Source organism: Schistocerca cancellata, chromosome 10, assembly GCF_023864275.1.
Source record: "Schistocerca cancellata isolate TAMUIC-IGC-003103 chromosome 10, iqSchCanc2.1, whole genome shotgun sequence".
Taxonomy (NCBI): Eukaryota; Metazoa; Arthropoda; class Insecta; order Orthoptera; family Acrididae; genus Schistocerca; species Schistocerca cancellata.
The window spans coordinates 99,045,215-99,066,917 of record NC_064635.1 but is presented as its reverse complement, the minus strand read 5'-3'; the positions used below and the strand labels follow the sequence as shown (position 1 = coordinate 99,066,917).

Here is a 21,703-nt window from a genome sequence, read left to right as displayed (position 1 = left end):
AGTCCACTTTGATCTTCCTGGCCAAGGATGGCATTCTACCTCATGGGGAGTCATGCTGCTCATGCGGGGTGACGTTCATAGTCACACCATCTCTCTGAACACCCGGGTGCAAGCTGTTGCAGCCTGCATTTTCCTTCCTTGCTTCACCTTTTCTCTTTGTACCATCTACATCTCTCCATCACTTAGTGTCACCTGGGCAGCCTTCCTCCAGCTTATTTGGCAACTCCCCCATCCCTTTCTGTGCTCAGTGACATTGTCACCATCCTCTTTGGAGCTCTCACAGGACCTGTCAGATAGGTGCCCTTTGAGCTGATCACCTCAATCTACTCAACAGCATCTACTTTAACACTGGGGCACTCATGTTCCTTCCAGAATCCACACACACCTTCCCACTTGGACTTCACATTTGGCACTGTCCAGCTTGCCAGTCTTCTCGACTGGTGTGTTCTCTTTGACACATACTCAAGTTACCATTTCCATTTGTGGACTCCTACCCCATCTACATGTAAACACAAATGGCAGGTTTTTAAGGCTTTCAGGAGGCTTTACTCCTCCCCGGTGCCCTTAGATAAACATGATTTCCTCAGTTGTCATGACCAGGTAGAGTACCCTACCCACATTATTCTTACTGCTGCAGAACATTGCTGTCCTCACATCTCATCTCTTCCGTGCTGTGTCCTGGTCCTTTGGTGGACTGAGGCATGCTGTGATGCAATTCGCCCCTGGAGACATGCTCTCCACATTTTTAACAATCATCCAGTGATGGGAAGCTACTCTCTTCATAAACAGTTGCATACACAGTGTCGTTGCATTTTTCGGGAAAGCAGAAGAGCTAGGTGCATTTGCCTTACTAGTCCTTTTAACAGTTTTATTTCATCTTCCACTGTGTGGGCCACTCTGCAGTGGCTCTGTGGGAGCAAGATCCATTCTTAAATTTCCTGCCTGACTACAGCAGATGATACCATAATGGACCTTATTGCTATCTCCAACATGTTGGGCGACTATTTTGTGAGGATTTCAAGCTCCACGCACTTTTCACCCCGCCTTCTCCATTGGAGTGGAGGCGGCTTGCGTAATACCATTCTTTTCTCAGAATTGTGAATGCTAAAATGACACTTTTACTATGGGGGAGCTAGATCATGCTCTTAATTCCTCCTGATACCTGCCTCAAGACCAGACAATGTTAATGTTCTGATGGTGCAGCACTCTTCTCTTGCGGGCAAGCACTTTCTCCGTCATGTATACAGACGCATCTGGACAGATGGCACGTTTCCCAGACATTGGTGTAAAGCCACTGTCATACCCACACCTAAGCCCTTGTAAGGACAAGCACCTTCCTTCTAGTTCTAGCCCCATTTCTCACCATCCGTGTTCGCAAGGTGTTGGTACATGTGATTCAGGTCTCGAAATCTACTAACCACTGCACAATGTGAATTTCCAACACACCATCCTGCAGTTGACCATCTCATAACCTTGTCAACCCGTGTCATTTCTGTGGAAATAACACTGTACCTGCATTTTTTGACCTGGAGAAAATGTAAAATACATGCTGGAGGACTGGTATACTCCATACTCTCTACACATGGGGCTTCTAAGGCCGCCTGCACCATTCCTTTCAGGAATTTTTAAAAGACACCTTTCAAGGTACATAAGGGTTTTGGCTTGTCAAACCCATTTATCCAGGAAAATGCTGTACCTCAGGGATCCATCCTGAGTGTTGTCCTTGCTGTCACCTTCGATACTGTTATGGCCTGTATGTCGCAGGGCAAATCCGGCTCCCTTTTCATTGATGATTTTTCGATCTATTGCATTTTCCCACAGACTGGTCTCATTGAGCAGCGTCTTCAGTGATGTCTTGATTGTCTTTACTCATGGAGCATTGACAAAGGCTTTTGCTTTTCCACTGTCAAAACTGTTTCTATGAATTTCTGGCAGTGCAATGGGTTTCTTCCACTGTCTTTACATCTTGAGCCTGTTGTGCTTCTGTTTGCTGAAACTGTGAAATTCCTGGGGCTCATGCTTGATAGGAAATTTTCTTAGTCCTCCCACATCTTACTTGGCTGCCTGCTATACCCTGTCCCTCAATGTCCCATCAACAGCACTTCCTGGGGAGTGGATTGGACCTTCCTCCTCAAGTTCCACAGATCCCTTGTCCATTCAAAACTAGGCTATCAGTGTTCTTTTTATGCATCCATCTTACACCATCATCACATCTGTTTGGCTACTGAAGCATTTTATGCTAGCCCAATTGAGAGTATGAATGCAGAAGCTGCTGAATTACCACAGTCAGACTGGTGTGATGTTCTCCTCAACAGGTGCACATGGTGTTTGTTTGCCAGGCCTGGCTACCCATCCTCTGCCCTCTTTTTTGATGATTATTTTCACCATCAGTGTTAGGTGCATCCTTCTTCTGTTACTTCCCATTTTGGCTATTGCTCCAGCTGCTTAAATACATGCTACCTGACACTTTACCAACCTCGGCTTCTTGTGGCAGCCTGTGTTCACTCCAGACTTCATAAGAACACTAATCCAGATTTGATCTATTGCATAAGTTTCTCAACCTTTGCACGGAACATAGCAATAGTACATTTGTGTACACTGATGGCCGTCAGACTGATTGTGGTGTCACGGGTGCCTTTGTCATTTGCGTTGACAAATTTCGGTACCAGCTTCCAGAACACAGCTAAGTATTTACAGCAGAGCTTTTTGTTCTGTATCAAGCCACACATTACATTTGGCAATGCAGGCTTTTCAATTGTCATCTGCTCCAGTTCTCTCGTATCCCTTCAGATCCTCTGTGTGCTGCACAAGGTCCATCCCTTAGTGCAACTGGTTGAAGAAAGCTTCCACTTGCTCACTCTTTATGGAGCTACTGTGATGTTTATGTGGGTACCTGGTCATCTCGGTCAGATCAGAAATGCAGCTTCTCTTGTTGCTGCCAAGGCAACAGACTACCTCAGCCTGCTAGTTCTTCCATACCGTCTGATGATCTCTGTGTTGCCATCAGTCCACAGGTGGTACCCTTGGGCATCACCACTGGTCCCCCCTTCATGGGAACAAGCTCCTGGAAAGTCCAGCTGCTTGTCATCAGCCTTTGACAGTTTGGCATTTCCTGACAGAATCCCCTTTTTTCAACCACTTATCTTCTCATTTATGTTTGCTGCCTGAGTTATTACCCATTTTTGCGAAAGCTGCACAGGCAGTTGACCCGGTCTTACCTTTCATCTATCGTAGCAATACAGCAAATGACATTTAATATTTAGTTCTGGATCTCTGTTGTCTCTATGGGAAATTTTATGCAACTTTCTCCCCAAGGAATTTTTCAGTTTTAACTGTCTCTCGTCTGTAGATTCAACTTAACGAGCACTTACTTTTAACTCCTTTTTGTCTTAGTTTTCAGATGCTCTGACATGGGCACATATGACCTTAGTTGTTCTTGTGCCCTAGAATAAAACAAATAAAACAATCAAAGTGTTAAGAATATACTTGATGGGGTTTCTAAAAACAAATTCAAATTCAAATTGAATTTCATTAAGATTTCAGATGTGGAACCCTTTTGCAGCTTTGACTGGACTCCCTTTATGAGTGCTGACAGGAAATGCACAATTGGGTTCTTTAGAAGTGAAGCAGTGTTTCTTCATGTATAAGGAACTATTGAACTCAGTGTGTCCATGACTTAGTGTGAAAAACTGAAGTGATTTGTGTAATCTGATATAACAGAACCCTGGAAATGGGGCAAAAATAGTTAATGTAGCTGATGTAAATCAAATAAAGTAATTCCATTGGCACCTTTTGATCTGTATTTTGAGAACCTTCTTGCTCCTTTGTGGCCATAACTTATGGCTTACAATCCTTTTACTTTCACCATTTTTTAGGGGAAGAATAAAAGAAAAATATGTGAAAGATGTACTTGGCTAAATGACATACTTAGATAATTTAAAAGTAAAATAGTTGATAAACTGCAATAACATATTTGTTCTATTACATTGTAGTGGTAAAATTGAGCAAATTGGGTTATATTTTGCAATAAATATTTATCAGTCCTTTGCCTTTTTACAATGACAGTATTGCTGAACAGCCTTGAATTCTCTGCATAACAGTTCCTCTTGACACATGCACTGACGACTAAGATTATAAATCAGCATTGTACTGTAAGAGACAATTGAATGGCATTAGATTGTTAGCCATCTGCCTCTGGGCCACCCCTCTTACAGACTTTCAGGAAAACCGAGCAGATCTATGCTGATCTATCTTACTTCATCACAGTTGGACTTGTAGCAATATAACTGATTTTAATTCTGAATATTGTCTTTTTAATGAATAATAAAAGATGACCTGAATTACTAGCACATTAGTAAATCCACAAACCATTAATTCTTACTGCAAAAATGCGTTTAGTTTGTATAAGTTGTTAAACTTGGATATATTCATTCAATGGTGTCTTGTTTCTCTAACTATGACTCAAGAAATTGAAATTCCTTTTCAAACTTGGTGAAGAGGTGGGACATTGAAAGACAGTAAGTACCATAATATAAAATCAGTGTCGTTGACAGGGTTTAGATCTTGTTTTCCTGTCAGATCCCTCACACTACCAGTTTGTTGTTTTTACTCCTCCATTTGGCCTCCTGTCTCTCTTCTGCATTCTGATTCTCATCTGAGATCATGAAAACTTTGTACTGCCTGTCCCAATTTGTCATTGGCATTGACTGAATTTTTAAAGATGATTTCAATATTTCATTTATATTTACTGATTTAGCCTATATGACAACTGCAGGGTTGTCTTACTGACGTCCAAAGTGGGAGACAGTTCCACTTTCTTCCAAGGTTGTCTTCAGTGTGGCTATTGTGTGAGGATGAACACTGTCAGCAGCAACATACCTTCCAGCAGCAGGTCAAACATGTTCTTTTATGCAGTTCATATTGATGCTCAAGCTGACTATGTGCTAGATTGCCATGTGAAATGTAATTTAAGTGATGAGCCTCATATGGTTGAATTTTGTTGCAAGGAGAATGAAATAGTCACCTACTGCTCAAGTGTAAACTTGGAGGTGGACTGTGTTGTGTCTTCCAAAATGTGGAGTTTCAATGGAGTAATTAAAACACAGTAGGATAGAAAAGCTCGTGTCAAAGAATTTGATAAGTAGTTCAATGTGACTTTTCATATTAGAGCACAGCATTGCACATACACCTAAAATTAAGTAGATTGTCTCCAAGTTGCCCTGGAAAGGAAAGTTGCTACTCACCATATAACAGAGATGCTGAGTTGGAGATGGCACAACAAAAAGACTGTCACAAATATAACTGGTTATAGTAGTTACAGGTACTCCTTTTAGGGTATGCAGTACTGTAGTCCAGTGTAACACAAATGAATATTGACAAATACTTAACACAGGCTTGTGTTTGCTTTTACTTCCAGTTCCAAGAACATCTACCAGCCAGGGAAAGTAGCTGTTTTCTATGCCATGAACTGGTGGGAATTACAGGGACTCCCATGACTGCCCTCACCAGTACCAGCAGAATCAGCCTCAGCCAGAAGCTGGGTGAAATTATACACATGTGGAATATAGAAATTGACAGAAGAGGAATGCTCTGTGAAAGATGCTGTTCACAAATTAATGAGATAGATGAGAAGGAAACGCGAGTGAAGCAGCTGAAAAAAATAATTATACTCCGTGTGCTCCCCAGGGACCCTGATTATGGTAAGCACTGCAGATGTTCCACAAATGAGTCACATTATCTGATTTTTAGTGTTTATGTTAATTTTGTCTTGAAACAAATTATTGTGATTTCAGCACATGGAAAAGTGTGGGGAGGGGAATGGTGTGATCATTATAGTTGAGAGTGGTTTATGGCTGTTATGGAACACTGAGAACGCTGCTATTTTGGTGGAACACCTAGCTTATTTTGAAGGTTAATAAATGTAAAAGACTCATAATCCTGTTTTATTCAGTGATTACTTCAATTTTAAATTATAACAAACAACATAGAGATCAGAACAAAGCAAAAAATCCTTTTGTGTTTTTCCAAAAAGCTTTACTGTTCTGGTATCCTGGTTAGAGACAGTAAGAAAATTATGAAACATGTCCAGTGAAATGTTCTAAACAGCATTACTCTCCTTTGATTTTCATAACATTTACTCATGTGCTCCTAAATCCAGAAATTTAGGTGTAAAGAAAACCAAGTTCACAAGAGATGGCATGCAGTATGGCATCTGAACTACAGAATTCTTTATACTGTGCACCTAAATGTGTTAATCATTGGCCTAGTTCTTTGCAACCTTCATCAGAAACAGCTTTATGAGGTCTCGTGTCTTTGGCACACATTGCAACACACTTCTGTGTTATACTATTGTTTATTACTTCTACTATCCTTGAAGGAGCTGTGTCAGTGTGGGTTTTATCACAAATGTGTTACTTTAAATGAGTGATTCCTGACTGGGAACACAATAATGCAAAGCTGTATATGTGGAATACGTACCTACTAGACTTGATGTTTCCATGCCTAACCAATCAAAATGTACTCTATACTTCACTGATTAGATCCCCCCTATTTACTTCCTCAATGTGTATGCATTGATTCCAGTCTTAGTCCTCACTGCATTGGCTGTCTCATGTTGCAAGATTATTTACACATAAAATGAGAAGACATTGCTGGATGTAGCCAAGCATTATAGACATATTGAATGTCTTTGGAGTGAAACATTATCGAGGCGTGATGAAATAAATTTGACTTCTACTGCAATATCACATTGGAACAACTGAATAGTGACAGATGAAAATTTCTTTTGCACTCTGGGTATCAGTCTGTTTCCTTCCTAACCCAAATCTCCACAGTAGTGTACCCTATATATTACTCTTCTTTGCTTGCAGGTCTACTGTACTCCTGTGGGATATCTGACATTGCAGTGCATTTGGACTGACAGGCCAATATTACATCAGGCATGAATATTTATAAAAGTGTGGTGTCTGTTCCTTTGGATGTCTGTTCCTTTGGATGTCTGTTCCTTTGGATGTCTGTTCCTTTGGATGTCTGTTCCTTTGGATGTCTGTTCCTTTGGATGTCTGTTCCTTTGGATGTCTGTTCCTTTGGATGTCTGTTCCTTTGGATGTCTGTTCCTTTGGATGTCTGTTCCTTTGGATGTCTGTTCCTTTGGATGTCTGTTCCTTTGGATGTCTGTTCCTTTGGATGTCTGTTCCTTTGGATGTCTGTTCCTTTGGATGTCTGTTCCTTTGGATGTCTGTTCCTTTGGATGTCTGTTCCTTTGGATGTCTGTTCCTTTGGATGTCTGTTCCTTTGGATGTCTGTTCCTTTGGATGTCTGTTCCTTTGGATGTCTGTTCCTTTGGATGTCTGTTCCTTTGGATGTCTGTTCCTTTGGATGTCTGTTCCTTTGGATGTCTGTTCCTTTGGATGTCTGTTCCTTTGGATGTCTGTTCCTTTGGATGTCTGTTCCTTTGGATGTCTGTTCCTTTGGATGTCTGTTCCTTTGGATGTCTGTTCCTTTGGATGTCTGTTCCTTTGGATGTCTGTTCCTTTGGATGTCTGTTCCTTTGGATGTCTGTTCCTTTGGATGTCTGTTCCTTTGGATGTCTGTTCCTTTGGATGTCTGTTCCTTTGGATGTCTGTTCCTTTGGATGTCTGTTCCTTTGGATGTCTGTTCCTTTGGATGTCTGTTCCTTTGGATGTCTGTTCCTTTGGATGTCTGTTCCTTTGGATGTCTGTTCCTTTGGATGTCTGTTCCTTTGGATGTCTGTTCCTTTGGATGTCTGTTCCTTTGGATGTCTGTTCCTTTGGATGTCTGTTCCTTTGGATGTCTGTTCCTTTGGATGTCTGTTCCTTTGGATGTCTGTTCCTTTGGATGTCTGTTCCTTTGGATGTCTGTTCCTTTGGATGTCTGTTCCTTTGGATGTCTGTTCCTTTGGATGTCTGTTCCTTTGGATGTCTGTTCCTTTGGATGTCTGTTCCTTTGGATGTCTGTTCCTTTGGATGTCTGTTCCTTTGGATGTCTGTTCCTTTGGATGTCTGTTCCTTTGGATGTCTGTTCCTTTGGATGTCTGTTCCTTTGGATGTCTGTTCCTTTGGATGTCTGTTCCTTTGGATGTCTGTTCCTTTGGATGTCTGTTCCTTTGGATGTCTGTTCCTTTGGATGTCTGTTCCTTTGGATGTCTGTTCCTTTGGATGTCTGTTCCTTTGGATGTCTGTTCCTTTGGATGTCTGTTCCTTTGGATGTCTGTTCCTTTGGATGTCTGTTCCTTTGGATGTCTGTTCCTTTGGATGTCTGTTCCTTTGGATGTCTGTTCCTTTGGATGTCTGTTCCTTTGGATGTCTGTTCCTTTGGATGTCTGTTCCTTTGGATGTCTGTTCCTTTGGATGTCTGTTCCTTTGGATGTCTGTTCCTTTGGATGTCTGTTCCTTTGGATGTCTGTTCCTTTGGATGTCTGTTCCTTTGGATGTCTGTTCCTTTGGATGTCTGTTCCTTTGGATGTCTGTTCCTTTGGATGTCTGTTCCTTTGGATGTCTGTTCCTTTGGATGTCTGTTCCTTTGGATGTCTGTTCCTTTGGATGTCTGTTCCTTTGGATGTCTGTTCCTTTGGATGTCTGTTCCTTTGGATGTCTGTTCCTTTGGATGTCTGTTCCTTTGGATGTCTGTTCCTTTGGATGTCTGTTCCTTTGGATGTCTGTTCCTTTGGATGTCTGTTCCTTTGGATGTCTGTTCCTTTGGATGTCTGTTCCTTTGGATGTCTGTTCCTTTGGATGTCTGTTCCTTTGGATGTCTGTTCCTTTGGATGTCTGTTCCTTTGGATGTCTGTTCCTTTGGATGTCTGTTCCTTTGGATGTCTGTTCCTTTGGATGTCTGTTCCTTTGGATGTCTGTTCCTTTGGATGTCTGTTCCTTTGGATGTCTGTTCCTTTGGATGTCTGTTCCTTTGGATGTCTGTTCCTTTGGATGTCTGTTCCTTTGGATGTCTGTTCCTTTGGATGTCTGTTCCTTTGGATGTCTGTTCCTTTGGATGTCTGTTCCTTTGGATGTCTGTTCCTTTGGATGTCTGTTCCTTTGGATGTCTGTTCCTTTGGATGTCTGTTCCTTTGGATGTCTGTTCCTTTGGATGTCTGTTCCTTTGGATGTCTGTTCCTTTGGATGTCTGTTCCTTTGGATGTCTGTTCCTTTGGATGTCTGTTCCTTTGGATGTCTGTTCCTTTGGATGTCTGTTCCTTTGGATGTCTGTTCCTTTGGATGTCTGTTTATTTATTTATTTATTTATTTATTTATGTAGCATCCAATATATCACACATGTGATATAGGATTTGTCATTTGATTACATGTAACACCTAACAACACATACACATAATAAATGGACAAACACATACAAACAGCAAAACAAATTACATACACACAGTACATAAATAGTGTACAAGAACTTATTACACAAAAACAAAAGTATGTGCTCATGATAAACAATTATAGATCATGAACTACGCCTTATACACAAAACATATTATGGATGTTTAACAGATTTTCTGTAAGTACCATAATTCTGAATTTGAAAACCTAATTAAATTAGTTTAAATTTTTTAAAAATAAGTACAGGTTTCAATCCACAGTCTGAGACAGATATTCATTTACTCGGTAGTAGCATTTTTCCATCAAGCATTTTTTTTTATTTCATGCGTGAAATTATTTTTGCCTTTCAATTCTTTAATTTGAGATGAAAGTGCATTTAAAAGCTTTATTCCTAAGTGGCTAACATGTTTCTGACTTCTAGTTTTTGCTACACAGGGAATGTGGAAGTCTTTACAATGCCTTGTATTGTGATCATAGTAGCTTGAGTTTGGTTTGGAGATTGCAGTTATTTTTACTGATCATTTCCAGGCATTTAAAAATATATATCAATGGTATTGTCAGTATCTTTAGTTGTCTGAATATGGGTCTACAGTGAGTTTGTGGTGGGCTGTGTGTCATGATAAGAATAGCTCTTTTTTGCATAATAAAAATTTCATTTAGTCTTGACCTGGTTTTTCCCCAAAAGCGTATGCCATAGCTTGCAACTGATTGGAAATAACTAAAGTACACCACTCTAATACATTCCTTGCTACATACCTTGGATATTATTCTTGAGGCAAAACATGCTTAGCTAAGTTTCTGAGTAAGACATACACTGTGTTCATTCCAGTTTAAATCTTGGTTAATTCACATTCCCAGAAACTATGTGGTGCACACTTTTTTATTTGTTTGCTATCCAGCATAAGGCACATATTGTCCCCTTGACACTTGCTTCCACACTGTATAAAGTTTGTTTTCTTTGTATTTAATTTCAGCTTATTTCAATAAAACCATTACTGTATGTATGAGAGCATTTTTTCTGCTGTAGTACACAGTGATTCTTTTTATCACTAATTATGATACTTGTGTCATCTGCAAATAGTAGAATTTTGGCTGAGCTGTCTGGAGCCTGTATGTCATTGATATAAATTAGAAATAACAATGGGTCCAGAATGCTGCCCTGTGGAACACCTATTTCAATTTGTTTTGGTTCAGATATGAGTTTAAAATTGTGAACATTGCTGGATGACCTCAGCTCAACAACTTGTGACCTGTTTTGCAGATAAGATTCAAACCATTTTTTAACAGTACCCCTGATGCCTATTGCTTAAAAGTTTCCCTAGTAATATTGCATGGTTCACAGTATCGAAGGCTTTGGATAAATCTAGATTAATTCCAACAACCTGTTTATTTGACTCCAAATTTCTTACTTTTTCTGTTGTGTAGTCCAATATGGCTGTTTCTGTACTGTGCCCTGCTCGAAAACCATGTTGACTCTTATTTATTAGTTTGTTTTTCTAGATATTTTGTAACCCTGATTTTCATTAATTCCTCAAGTACTTTGGAGAAGGCTGGGAGGACAGATATGGGTTGGTAATTTTCTATTTTATGTCTGTCACCATTTTTGTATAGAGGTATCACTTTAGAGATTTTAAGTCTATCCAGAAATATCCCTTCAGTAAGGGACAAGTTTGCTATGTGCACTATAGGTTTGACAACACATGGAGCAATTTCCTTAATTATTGATACAGGTATATCATCCAACCCAGAGGACATTTTGGATTTCAAGCATTTAATGACTTTTAGAACTTCATGCTCATCTGTTGTGATTGCCATCATGCTGGTATTTACCATTGGAGTCATCACTATTGGTTGTTGCTCAAATTTACTACTTAAAGTAAGGGGAATATTTACAAAATAATTGTTTGCTTTGTTTGCCATGGCATCTTTTTCTATGGAGATATTTTCATTATTTTTAAGATTGATTTCCTGTTCTTTAGTTTGACCCCCATTTTTTTTTTACCATTTTCCATATCATTGTGGACTTGTTCCTAGCCTGCCTTATTAATCAATCATTACTTAATAATTTAGCTTTCACTATTACTTTGCAGTAAGGGCTTTTGTATGTCCTCACATACTCAACAAACTGCTGAACATGACATGTTTTTAATTTTAAACGCCAGCCGGAGTGGCCGTGCAGTTCTACGTGCTACATTCTGGAACTGAGCGACCGCTACAGTCACAGGTTCGAATCCTGCCTCGGGCATGGATGTGTGTGATGTCCTTAGGTTAGTTAGGTTTAATTGGTTCTAAGTTCTAGGTGACTGATGACCTCAGAAGTTAAGTCGCATAGTGCTCAGAGCAATTTAATCCATTTTAACTTTAAACTTAGTAATTTCATGGTTTCACTTGACTTTTTAATTCCGGGTGTAATCCAGGTCCCTTTGGATCCAGATCCCCCCTACGGGTCCGGGGATTAGAATAGGCCCGAGGTATTCCTGCCTGTTGTAAGAGGCGACTAAAAGGAGTCCATCCCCCTCACGGGGGTAGTTAGCGCCTGCGTCCGGAGACGGACGGTTCCACGACCTATAATCGTGGTCTTTTTGGTTTTTCACTTCTCGTTTCTTCCTTCCTTTTGTTGGTTCCTTTCTTTGCTCTTCTCCACCTCACTGTTTTCCTTACTCTTTCCCTTGACTTCTCCTTGCCTTCTCATTGCCTTTTTCTCCTTGCCTTCTCATTGCCTTTTTCTCCTTGCCTTCTCATTGCCTTTTTCTCCTTGCCTTCTCATTGCCTTTTTCTCCTTGCCTTCTCATTGCCTTCTTCTCCTTGCCTTCTCTGGTCTCCGGCTCGGCGTTTGAGGCAGTCTGTCCTCTTTCTCCCTCTCTCTCTTCTTTTTCCTCTTCTTCCTTCCTCCCTGTGCGTGCCTGAAGGCCGACCCACGCGTTCACATGCGTAGCCGGTGACGGGGTAACGCGTAAGTCCCCGCCCTGGGTAGACATGTAAGGCACGCGCGTACCCCCTGGTAAAGGCCAGGCGCGGGGAGGGGTGATTTCCTGAGCTGATACCTTCTGACCATGCCGATTGGTCCCTCCGTCTGTTTCTCGGGAGGTGTGACCTGAGGTGTAAACATTCACCTAAGGCGGCAGTGCCCTCTGAGAGGGTCCCCACAAGGAAAAGCGCGCCATCGGAGACGCTGGCAATCATGGGGGATTCCTCCGCAATGGATTCTACTCCATCTCTTTCGACTTCGACCCAAAAACGAAAACGTGACCAGTCAACAGTGACAAAAGTACTACCGCCTGCCCCACAGTTCCTCGTAGTTTCTCTATCTGAGGACTGAAAGGATTTTTCCTCTGTCAACCCTTTCGTTATTCAGAAGGGCGTAGATGCCATAGCGGAATCTGTCAAATCTTGTACCAGGTTGCGTAACGGCACCTTATTACTAGAAACTGAAAGTGCCTTTCAGGCACAAAAACTGCTTCGGGCCACCCTCCTGTACACGTTCCCTGTCTGGGTGGAGGCCCACTGAACTTTGAATTCGTCTCGTGGTGTAGTCTATACTAGCTCCCTCGACGGATTGACTGACGAGGAGCTTCAATCTTTCCTCGCTGAGCAGGGCGTGACGGCTGTCCATAGGGTAATGAAAAAGGTCAACAATGACCTTGTACCGACCCGGACACTTTTCTTGACCTTCGATAGTGTTAAGCTGCCATCGCGCATCAAGGCGGGCTACGAGGTTATTTCTGTTCGCCCCTATGTCCCGACACCTACTCGCTGCTACCAGTGTCAGCATTTCAATCACACTCGACAGTCTTGTTCCAATGCGGCTAAATGTGTCACTTGTGGCAGGGACGCCCATGAGGGTGACTGTCCACCTCCGTCTCCTCGTTGTGTGAACTGTCAGGGTGACCATGCCGCATCCTCCCGCGACTCCCCTGTCTATAAGGAAGAACGCTGTATCCAAGAAATTCGGGTCAAAGAGAAAGTGTCCACCTTGGCTGCTCGCAAGCTATTGGCTAGTAGGAAGCCCACGCTGCTCCCAGCGGGGAAATACAGTACTGTCCTCGCCTCTCCTCGGACTACCCGGGAGGTAGCAACCCAGACATGCGATCTGACCTTCAGCACCACGGTCGTCCGTTCGGCCAGTGCTAAGATCGCGCGGTCGACGTCTCCTCTTCCTCCCATCACCCCACAGACACCAGCCCCTTCCTCAGCTTCTGCTAAGACGAAGACCCCGAAGTCAGATGCACGGGCCTTCAAGAAGGAACCATCCCGTGCAGACTTCCTCCGTACCTCGACCTCCCAGCCTTCGACCGGTACTTCCACCAAACGTCCTTCCAAAAAGGCGCATAGGAAGCACAGTTCTCCTTCTCCGCCACGGCGCATTTCTTCTCCTGCGCCACCCAGCGGTTGCCGCCCCAGGCCATCATCCGTTTCGCCTGGCCGCACCGCTGGTAGCCGTACATCTGGCCGTTCACCGGCGGAGGAAGCTCCCCCTCCCGGCCATCCTCCCGAGATGGCCGATGACCCTATAGACCCCATGGATGATGACTGTCTGCCTACTGATAGCGGCGGCAGTGCTCGCTCGAAGCCAGGCCCTAAGCGGCCTTAGAGGTGACCCCTTCTCTCATCTTCCTTTTCTTACGATGGCACTTATTCACTGGAATATTCGCAGCATTCGCTCCAACCGAGAGGACTTGAAGTTGCTGCTCCGCTTGCACCGTCCGCTCGTCGTAGCCCTCCAGGAAACGAAGCTATGCCCATGCGATCAAATTGCCTTGGCACACTACACCTCTGTGCGTTTTGACCTACGCCCTGTGGCAGGTATCCCAGCTCATGGAGGGGTTATGTTGCTGGTCCGGGATGATATTTACTACGATCCCATCACGTTGCACATCGGCCTGCAGGCAGTTGCCATCCGCATTACTCTCCCCACTTTTACGTTTTCCTTTTGTACCGTTTACACTCCATCGTCATCTGCCGTTACCAGGGCAGACATGATGCAACTTATTGCTCAGCTACCTGCACCATTTTTGTTAACTGGAGACTTCAATGCCCACCATCCCCTTTGGGGCTCTCCAGAATCCTGCCCGAGGGGCTCCTTGTTAGCAGACCTTTTCAACCAGCTCAATCTTGTCTGCCTCAATACTGGCGCCCCTACTTTTCTTTCGGACACATCTCACACCTATTCCCATTTAGACCTCTCTATATGTACTCCCCAACTTGCACGCCGGTTTGAGTGGTATGCACATGCTGATAAATATTCGAGCGACCACTTCCTGTGTGTTATCCATCTCCTGCAGCATACTCCCTCTCCGTGCTCCTCTAGTTGGACCATCTCCAAGGCAGACGGGGGGCTCTTCTCTTCCAGGGCGACCTTTCAGGATCAAACCTTCCCAAGCTGCGATCATCAGGTCGCACACCTCATGGAAGTCATTCTCGCTGCTGCTGAATATTCCATCCCTCACTCTACTTCTTCTCCACGTCGTGTACCGGTCCCCTGGTGGACCGCAGCATGTAGAGACGCTTTACGTGCTCGTCGACGTGCTTTACGCACCTTTAAACGCCACCCTACAGTGGCGAATTGTATTAATTATAAACGATTACGTGCTCAGTGTCATCGTATTATTAAAGAAAGCAAGAAAGCCAGCTGGGCTGCTTTCACAAGCACCTTCAACAGTTTTACTCCTTCTTCTGTTGTCTGGGGTAGCCTGCGCCGGCTATCTGGCACTAAGGTCCACTCCCCAGTTTCTGGCTTGAAGGTCGCGAATGAAGTCCTTGTGGCCCCTGTGGCTGTCTCCAATGCCTTCGGCCGCTTTTTCGCAGAGGTTTCGAGCTCCGCTCATTACCACCCTGCCTTCCTCCCCCGCAAACAGGCAGAGGAGGCTAGGCCACCTGACTTCCGCTCCTCGAATTGTGAAAGTTATAATGCCCCATTCACCATGCAGGAACTCGAAACCGCACTTGGCCGATCACGGTCCTCCGCTCCAGGGCCTGATTCTATTCATATTCAGATGCTGAAGAACCTTTCTCCTGCGGGTAAAGGTTTTCTTCTTCGTACATACAATCGCATCTGGATTGAGGGACATGTTCCCGCATGCTGGCGCGAGTCTATTGTTGTCCCGATTCCTAAGCCGGGGAAGGACAAGCACTTGCCTTCCAGTTATCGACCTATCTCACTTACCAGCTGTGTCTGTAAAGTGATGGAGCGAATGGTTAACTCTCGATTGGTTTGGCTGCTCGAGTCTCGACGCCTACTTACCAATGTACAATGTGGATTTCGTAGGCGCCGCTCTGCTGTTGACCATCTGGTTACATTGTCGACCTTCATTATGAATAACTTCTTGCGGAAGCGCCCGACCGCGGCTGTATTCTTTGATTTGGAGAAGGCTTACAACACCTGTTGGAGGGCGGGCATTCTCTGCACCATGCATACATGGGGCCTTCGCGGTCGCCTCCCTCTTTTTATTCGTTCCTTTTTAATGGATCGACAGTTCAGGGTACGTGTGGGTTCTGTCCTGTCCGACACCTTTCGCCAGGAGAATGGGGTGCCACAGGGCTCAGTTTTGAGCGTCGCTCTCTTCGCCATCACGATCAATCCAATAATGGATTGCCTCCCAGCTGATGTATCAGGCTCCCTTTTTGTGGATGATTTTACCATCTATTGCAGTGCGCAGTGTACACGTGTCCTGGAGCACTGTCTTCAGCGTTCACTTGACCGTCTTTACTCCTGGAGTGTCGCCAATGGCTTCCGTTTTTCTGCCGAGAAGATGGTCTGTATTAACTTCTGGCGCTACAAAGAGTTTCTCCCACCGTCCTTACGACTCGGTCCCGTTGCTCTCCCAATCGTGGAGACAACCAAATTTTTAGGCCTTACCTTTGACAGGAAACTTAGCTGGTCTCCACATGTGTCATATTTGGCCGCCCGTTGTACCCGTTCTTTAAATGTCCTCCGTGTTCTCAGTGGTATGTCGTGGGGAGCGGATCGAACTGTCCTACTTCGTCTATATCGGTCGTTCGTCCGCTCCAAGCTGGATTATGGGAGCTTCGTATACTCCTCTGCACGGCCATCCATCTTACGCCGCCTCAACTCCATACAACATCGGGGTTTACGACTTGCGATCGGAGCATTTTATACTAGTCCCGTAGAGAGTCTTCATGCTGACGCTGGCGAATTGCCACTCACCTACCGGCGCGATATACTGCTTTGTCGGTATGCCTGTCGGCTACTGTCAATGCCCGACCATCCGTCTTATCGTTCCTTTTTCGACGACTCTCTCGACTGTCAATACGGGTTGTATGTCTCTGCCCTGCTACCCCCTGGAGTTCGCTTTCGTCGCCTCCTTCAACACCTTAATTTTTCACTCCCTGCAACCTTTCGAGTGGGCGAGAGCCACACGCCACCTTGGCTCCAGGCTCAGGTCCGCGTTCGCCTTGACCTCAGCTTGCTCCCAAAAGAGGTTACCCCCGGTTCGGTCTACCACTCCCGTTTTTTGGAACTTCGTTCGAAGTTCATCAACATGACTTTCATTTATACAGATGGCTCTAAGACCAATGACGGGGTCGGGTGTTCCTTTATTGTCGGGGCACAAAGATTCAAATACCGGCTCCATGGCCTTTGTTCGGTCTTCACAGCTGAGCTCTTTGCCCTCTACCAGGCTGTTCTTTACATCTGCCGCCACCGACATTCTGCTTATGTCATCTGCTCCGACTCCCTGAGCGCCATCCAGAGCCTCAGTGATCCGTACCCGGTTCACCCTTTCGTACACCGGATCCAATGCTCTCTTCAGCAGCTGGTGGACGTCGGTTCTCTGGTTAGCTTTATGTGGGTTCCTGGCCATGTCGGTATCCCTGGGAACGAAGCTGCAGATGCCGCGGCCAAGGCTGCGGTCCTCCAGCCTCGGACAGCTTCTTGTTGTGTCCCTTCGTTCGATTTTAGCAGGGTCATTTGTCGGCGCATCTTATCGCTGTGGCATGCCGATTGGGCTGCACTTACTGACAACAAGCTTTGGGCCTTAAAACCTCTTCCCGTGGCTTGGACGTCCTCCTCATGCCCTTCTCGGTGAGAGGAGGTCGTTTTAGCCCGGTTAAGAATTGGGCACTGCCGGTTCAGCCATCGCCATTTGCTGACGGCTGCGCCGGCGCCGTTCTGCCCATGTGGGCACTTGCTGACGGTTAGACACATTTTAATGTCCTGTCCATATCTTAACACACTGCACCTCGATCTTAACCTGCCTAATACTTTCGATGCCATTTTAGGGGTGACCCACGAGCAGCTGCTCGTGTTCTTCATTTTATCAATTTGACAAACCTCGCTAAGGACATTTGATGATGCTGTTTTTTAATCCTATGCCTGTCAGTCTGTCTTTTATCGTGTTTTCCCTTTTAGTTGTTGTTGTCAACTTGTGCCTCGCGGTGCATTCTTACAGTAGTCAGGGCGCTAATGACCATTGAAGTTGTGCGCCCTAAAACCACAAAAAAAAAAAAGGATCCAGATGATCTATAACTTAAAAGCCTTTTTGGGAAACACATTTCAAAGTATGTCATAGAAGTGGAAGCAAATGTATTGTAAGCATCATTTGTGTTTGTTTGTGCCAAGACCTCTGACCAAACTGCATTTTTTAAATTATTTTTGAACTGATTACAATTTTCAGTAGAGATAAATCGTTTGTACTCCTTTTTATTTTCCTCCTCCTTGGGCATTGCAGTGAGATTAAAGGTTAGTGCATTATGATCTGATAATCCTATATTCACATTTGTAACTGCAACTTCATGTGTGACCATATTTGAGAAGATGTTATGTATTAGGCTTTCACTGAAATCTGATGTTCTAGTGGGAACTGATATGTGGGGGAACATGTTGAAGCTTTTTAGCATGTCTAAAAACTTGTTTTTTACTGAACTATGGACCGATAGATTAATATTAGTCACCACAAAGAATTTTGGTTGAGTTCTCATTTGAGAAAGTGTTCAGCATTTCTTCCAAATTCTTAAGAAAGACTTCAGTATCTCCAGATGGTGATCTGTAAATTATTTTCTTCTTTAAACTATATAACTGAATGGTGACTGCTTCAAAATCCTTTTCTATGATTAATGGGTCAGCCTCGTATCTTAACTTATATTTAAGCTTGGGATTTAGATAAATGCATACACCACCACCTTTGGCATTTTGCCTACTGTACTGACTGGTAAGTTTATATTATTTGTGACCAAAAGGATTTAAACTATATCTGTAAATTATATAAGGCTCAGTCACAACTTCTGTGCATGGCTATGACAGGTGGCGTGGGCAGCCTATCACGTTAGGCTGCGGTCTCCTGATCTCACATTTTGTACTTGCTTACTCAGTTGTGCAGGGCTCTGACACTTGTCTCACTCCTCTGTCAACACAGCTTCCCTTTCATGTCATTTGTTACCTAACACTGCAGTCAGGTGTCATGAGGTGTAACTATTTAATACAATGATATATTATATTCTGTACCTTATCTTCTATACTTCTTCTCAAACTCTGTTATAATTACTTTAAAAATAAAAATTGATGTCTTTGATGCATTACATTTTTATAAATAACTTACTATGCCACTTTTGACTCAACAAATTATTTATTCCCTTCATCATCACACTCGTGAACTACACTAAAATATCACCTTCATTCAGTAAAAAAACTCACAATAACTTTGAAGGTACCTCTTCTGTGTCTCACAACATACATCAGTTGTTGAACTAACTCTCCTTTGGCAGCCTATGCCATTACAGGACAGTGTGGTGACACCACAGAATACTTATTTCCACAGCATATAGTTTCTCACCCAAAGCTGCTGCGATATCTGTACAGTGCTGAATGTGCATATTGTCCCCCGATGTAAGTCACCACACACAAAATAGAAATAACACTAATGAACAATATCTGTACGTTTATGTTTGACATGTTGTTTTCTGTTACTCTTTTCATAATATGTACATAACACATCTTTAAAAATGGCATTCATTGATCAGAGGTCATTGATATGTGCATCTCTCCTCTGGAGTAGTACGTACAAGGACAGTCTGTGAACATGGTGTCCCAGTGAACGCAGTCAAGTTATTTTAAATTTTTTTTCCATCTGCCATGAATGTGGATTTCTTTTCATAACTACGGCTTATGAGATTGGTTATATCCTCAGTACAGCATTTTCCATGAAAAAATACGCAAATTTACCTTTAATTGCAGCCATATTTTAAGAGCATGTCACTAAAGCAGTACATAAAGTACTTAAGATGTTTTCCTCTCTGCATGTTCAATAGTAGGCAGTGCAGAGCCACAACGGGTAAGGACACCAGAGGCTGGACCCCGTACTGGGCCTGGGGACATACCTGCAGCAAAGTCACCTGGTGAGTAAGAGTAAATTTGCCCATAATTGCAGCCATAATTTAAGAGCATGTCACTAAAGCAGTACATAAAGTACTTAAGATGTTTTCCTCCCTGCATGTTCAATAGTAGGCAGTGCAGAGCAACAACGGGTAAGGACACCAGAGGCTGGACCCAGTACTGGGCCTGGGAACATACCTGCAGCAAAGTCACCTGGTGAGTAAGAGTAAATTTGCCCATAATTGCAGCCATAATTTAAGAGCATGTCACTAAAGCAGTACATAAAGTACTTAAGATGTTTTCCTCTCTGCATGTTCAATAGTAGGCAGTGCAGAGCCACAACGGGTAAGGACACCAGAGGCTGGACCCAGTACTGGGCCTGGGGACATACCTGCAGCAAAGTCACCTGGTGAGTAAGAGTAAATTTGCCCATAATTGCAGCCATATTTTAAGAGCATGTCACTAAAGCAGTACATAAAGTACTTAAGATGTTTTCCTCCCTGCATGTTCAATAGTAGGCAGTGCAGAGCCACAACGGGTGACACCAGAGGCTGGACCCAGTACTGGGCCTGGGGACATACCTGCAGCAAAGTCACCTGGTGCGTAATAGTAAGAGCCCACTGTGCGAGGCTTACATTCCTTTTCTGTATACTAGTGAATCAAATGTACCTGGACACCTATTATTGGACATTAAGATTGTGTGTTCTCCTTTATGAGGATTTTAAACTCTTCTGGGGATACTCTGACATTTTGAAATCTCTGTGGGTGGATGCCAGCCCATTCTTTCTTGATAGCTGATACCAGAGAAGGTAGAAATATTGGAAACAGGGTATGGAGTGAAGATGCCATTATAACTAATTCCTAATTTGATCCATTGCTTTCAGGTTGGAACATTGGTAGGCAAGCATTCTTCAGGAATGCCACTGGTTATAAGCCTTTGCCTAGCAATGCTGATTCATGAGAGGCACCATTGTTGAGCTTATCAAATCAGTCATTATCTGTGAACTGTTCCTCTGCTGTGTATAGTACACAATACTGTCAAATATGTACTTACCCTTCTGCATTTATCATATCCTGAAGTGCAATAAGGGGAGAACAAGTTAAGGAGGAGAAATTGCATATTGTTACAATGCCTGCTCTGCACTGCATTGTTGGCAGTAGAGAAAATGGCAGATAATGTTCACTTAGTAGTCACCACATCCAAATTCTTCCATCAGATAGCCACGGAGTATAGCACTGTTTGTCACCCCAAATCTTGTTGCCACTCATCCACTCCCCAGTAGTCATAGATTTGTATGCTATACTCAGTGTGGTTTTATGTTGAACAGAAATATGTTGTTTCCAGAAGCTGCTCAGCCAATGTAACCAGTTTTTCTAACTCCCTGTACACAGCCATTTCCTTAGGGGGCTCCTAGCTGCACTTCAAAACTGAAGAGTGACTGCAGCAGCTAATATCAAGCTGGTTTTTACTATTTCTTACCGCAATGCAAGAAGCACTTGTCCATCAGCATACTGTATGTGCCAGGACTTCATTTGGCATTGGCTGTTCCTTCACATTTCCACTAAACTGTCACATCACTGACAGCTGACTTTTGCAAGTTTGGAAGGGCTGAAATGCATCCCTGTATTAATTATTCAGGTGGAATGCAAAGACAAGTCCATGTTCAGTGTACTCAGATCCCTGACTGATGAATTCTGCTTACAGTATTACCTGCCACTTCCTATAATGGTAGTTCCACCTCTCATTGAAGTAAAGTGCTCAGTTCCTTGTTACATAAGGGTGCCCAGGTATTTTGAGTGGATAGTGTGTTGATAGATAAGAACTATGTTATTTCTGCAACCCCTTAGTCAGTCCACCATACACAATTGAATTAGAATCCAGAAATCACAATATATTTTACTATAATTAAGTCTTTGAATATAGAGAACTTTGATTTGGGGCAGGTAGTTACTGACTTACAGAAATACAAAGTTTGCTTATATAGCAGTGGAAATACATGTGCTGAAAATTACTGGGAGGGAAAAGGAAACAGAC

General features: G+C 43.4%; 1 protein-coding gene across 1 annotated transcript; it reads right to left on the bottom strand.

Annotated features, from left to right (window-relative positions):
* Positions 1-6,948: 6,948 nt before the first annotated feature.
* On the bottom strand, positions 6,949-20,113 carry LOC126106167 (uncharacterized). The gene is made up of 2 exons (XM_049912406.1): positions 20,060-20,113; positions 6,949-9,237 (listed from the first exon to the last, which is right to left on the bottom strand). The coding sequence occupies exons 1-2, from the start codon at positions 20,111-20,113 to the stop codon at positions 6,949-6,951; spliced, it is 2,343 nt and encodes a 780-aa protein (XP_049768363.1).
* Positions 20,114-21,703: the final 1,590 nt, after the last annotated feature.

Excerpts from the sequence above, each read along its gene's own strand:
- LOC126106167 (XM_049912406.1), bottom strand. The coding sequence starts at position 20,113 with ATGGCTGCAATTATGGGCAAATTTACTCTTACTCACCAGGTGACTTTG. Across the intron at positions 9,238-20,059 it reads ACCAGGTGACTTTGCTGCAG|ACATCCAAAGGAACAGACAT; the intron begins GTATGTCCCCAG and ends ATAAATAAACAG.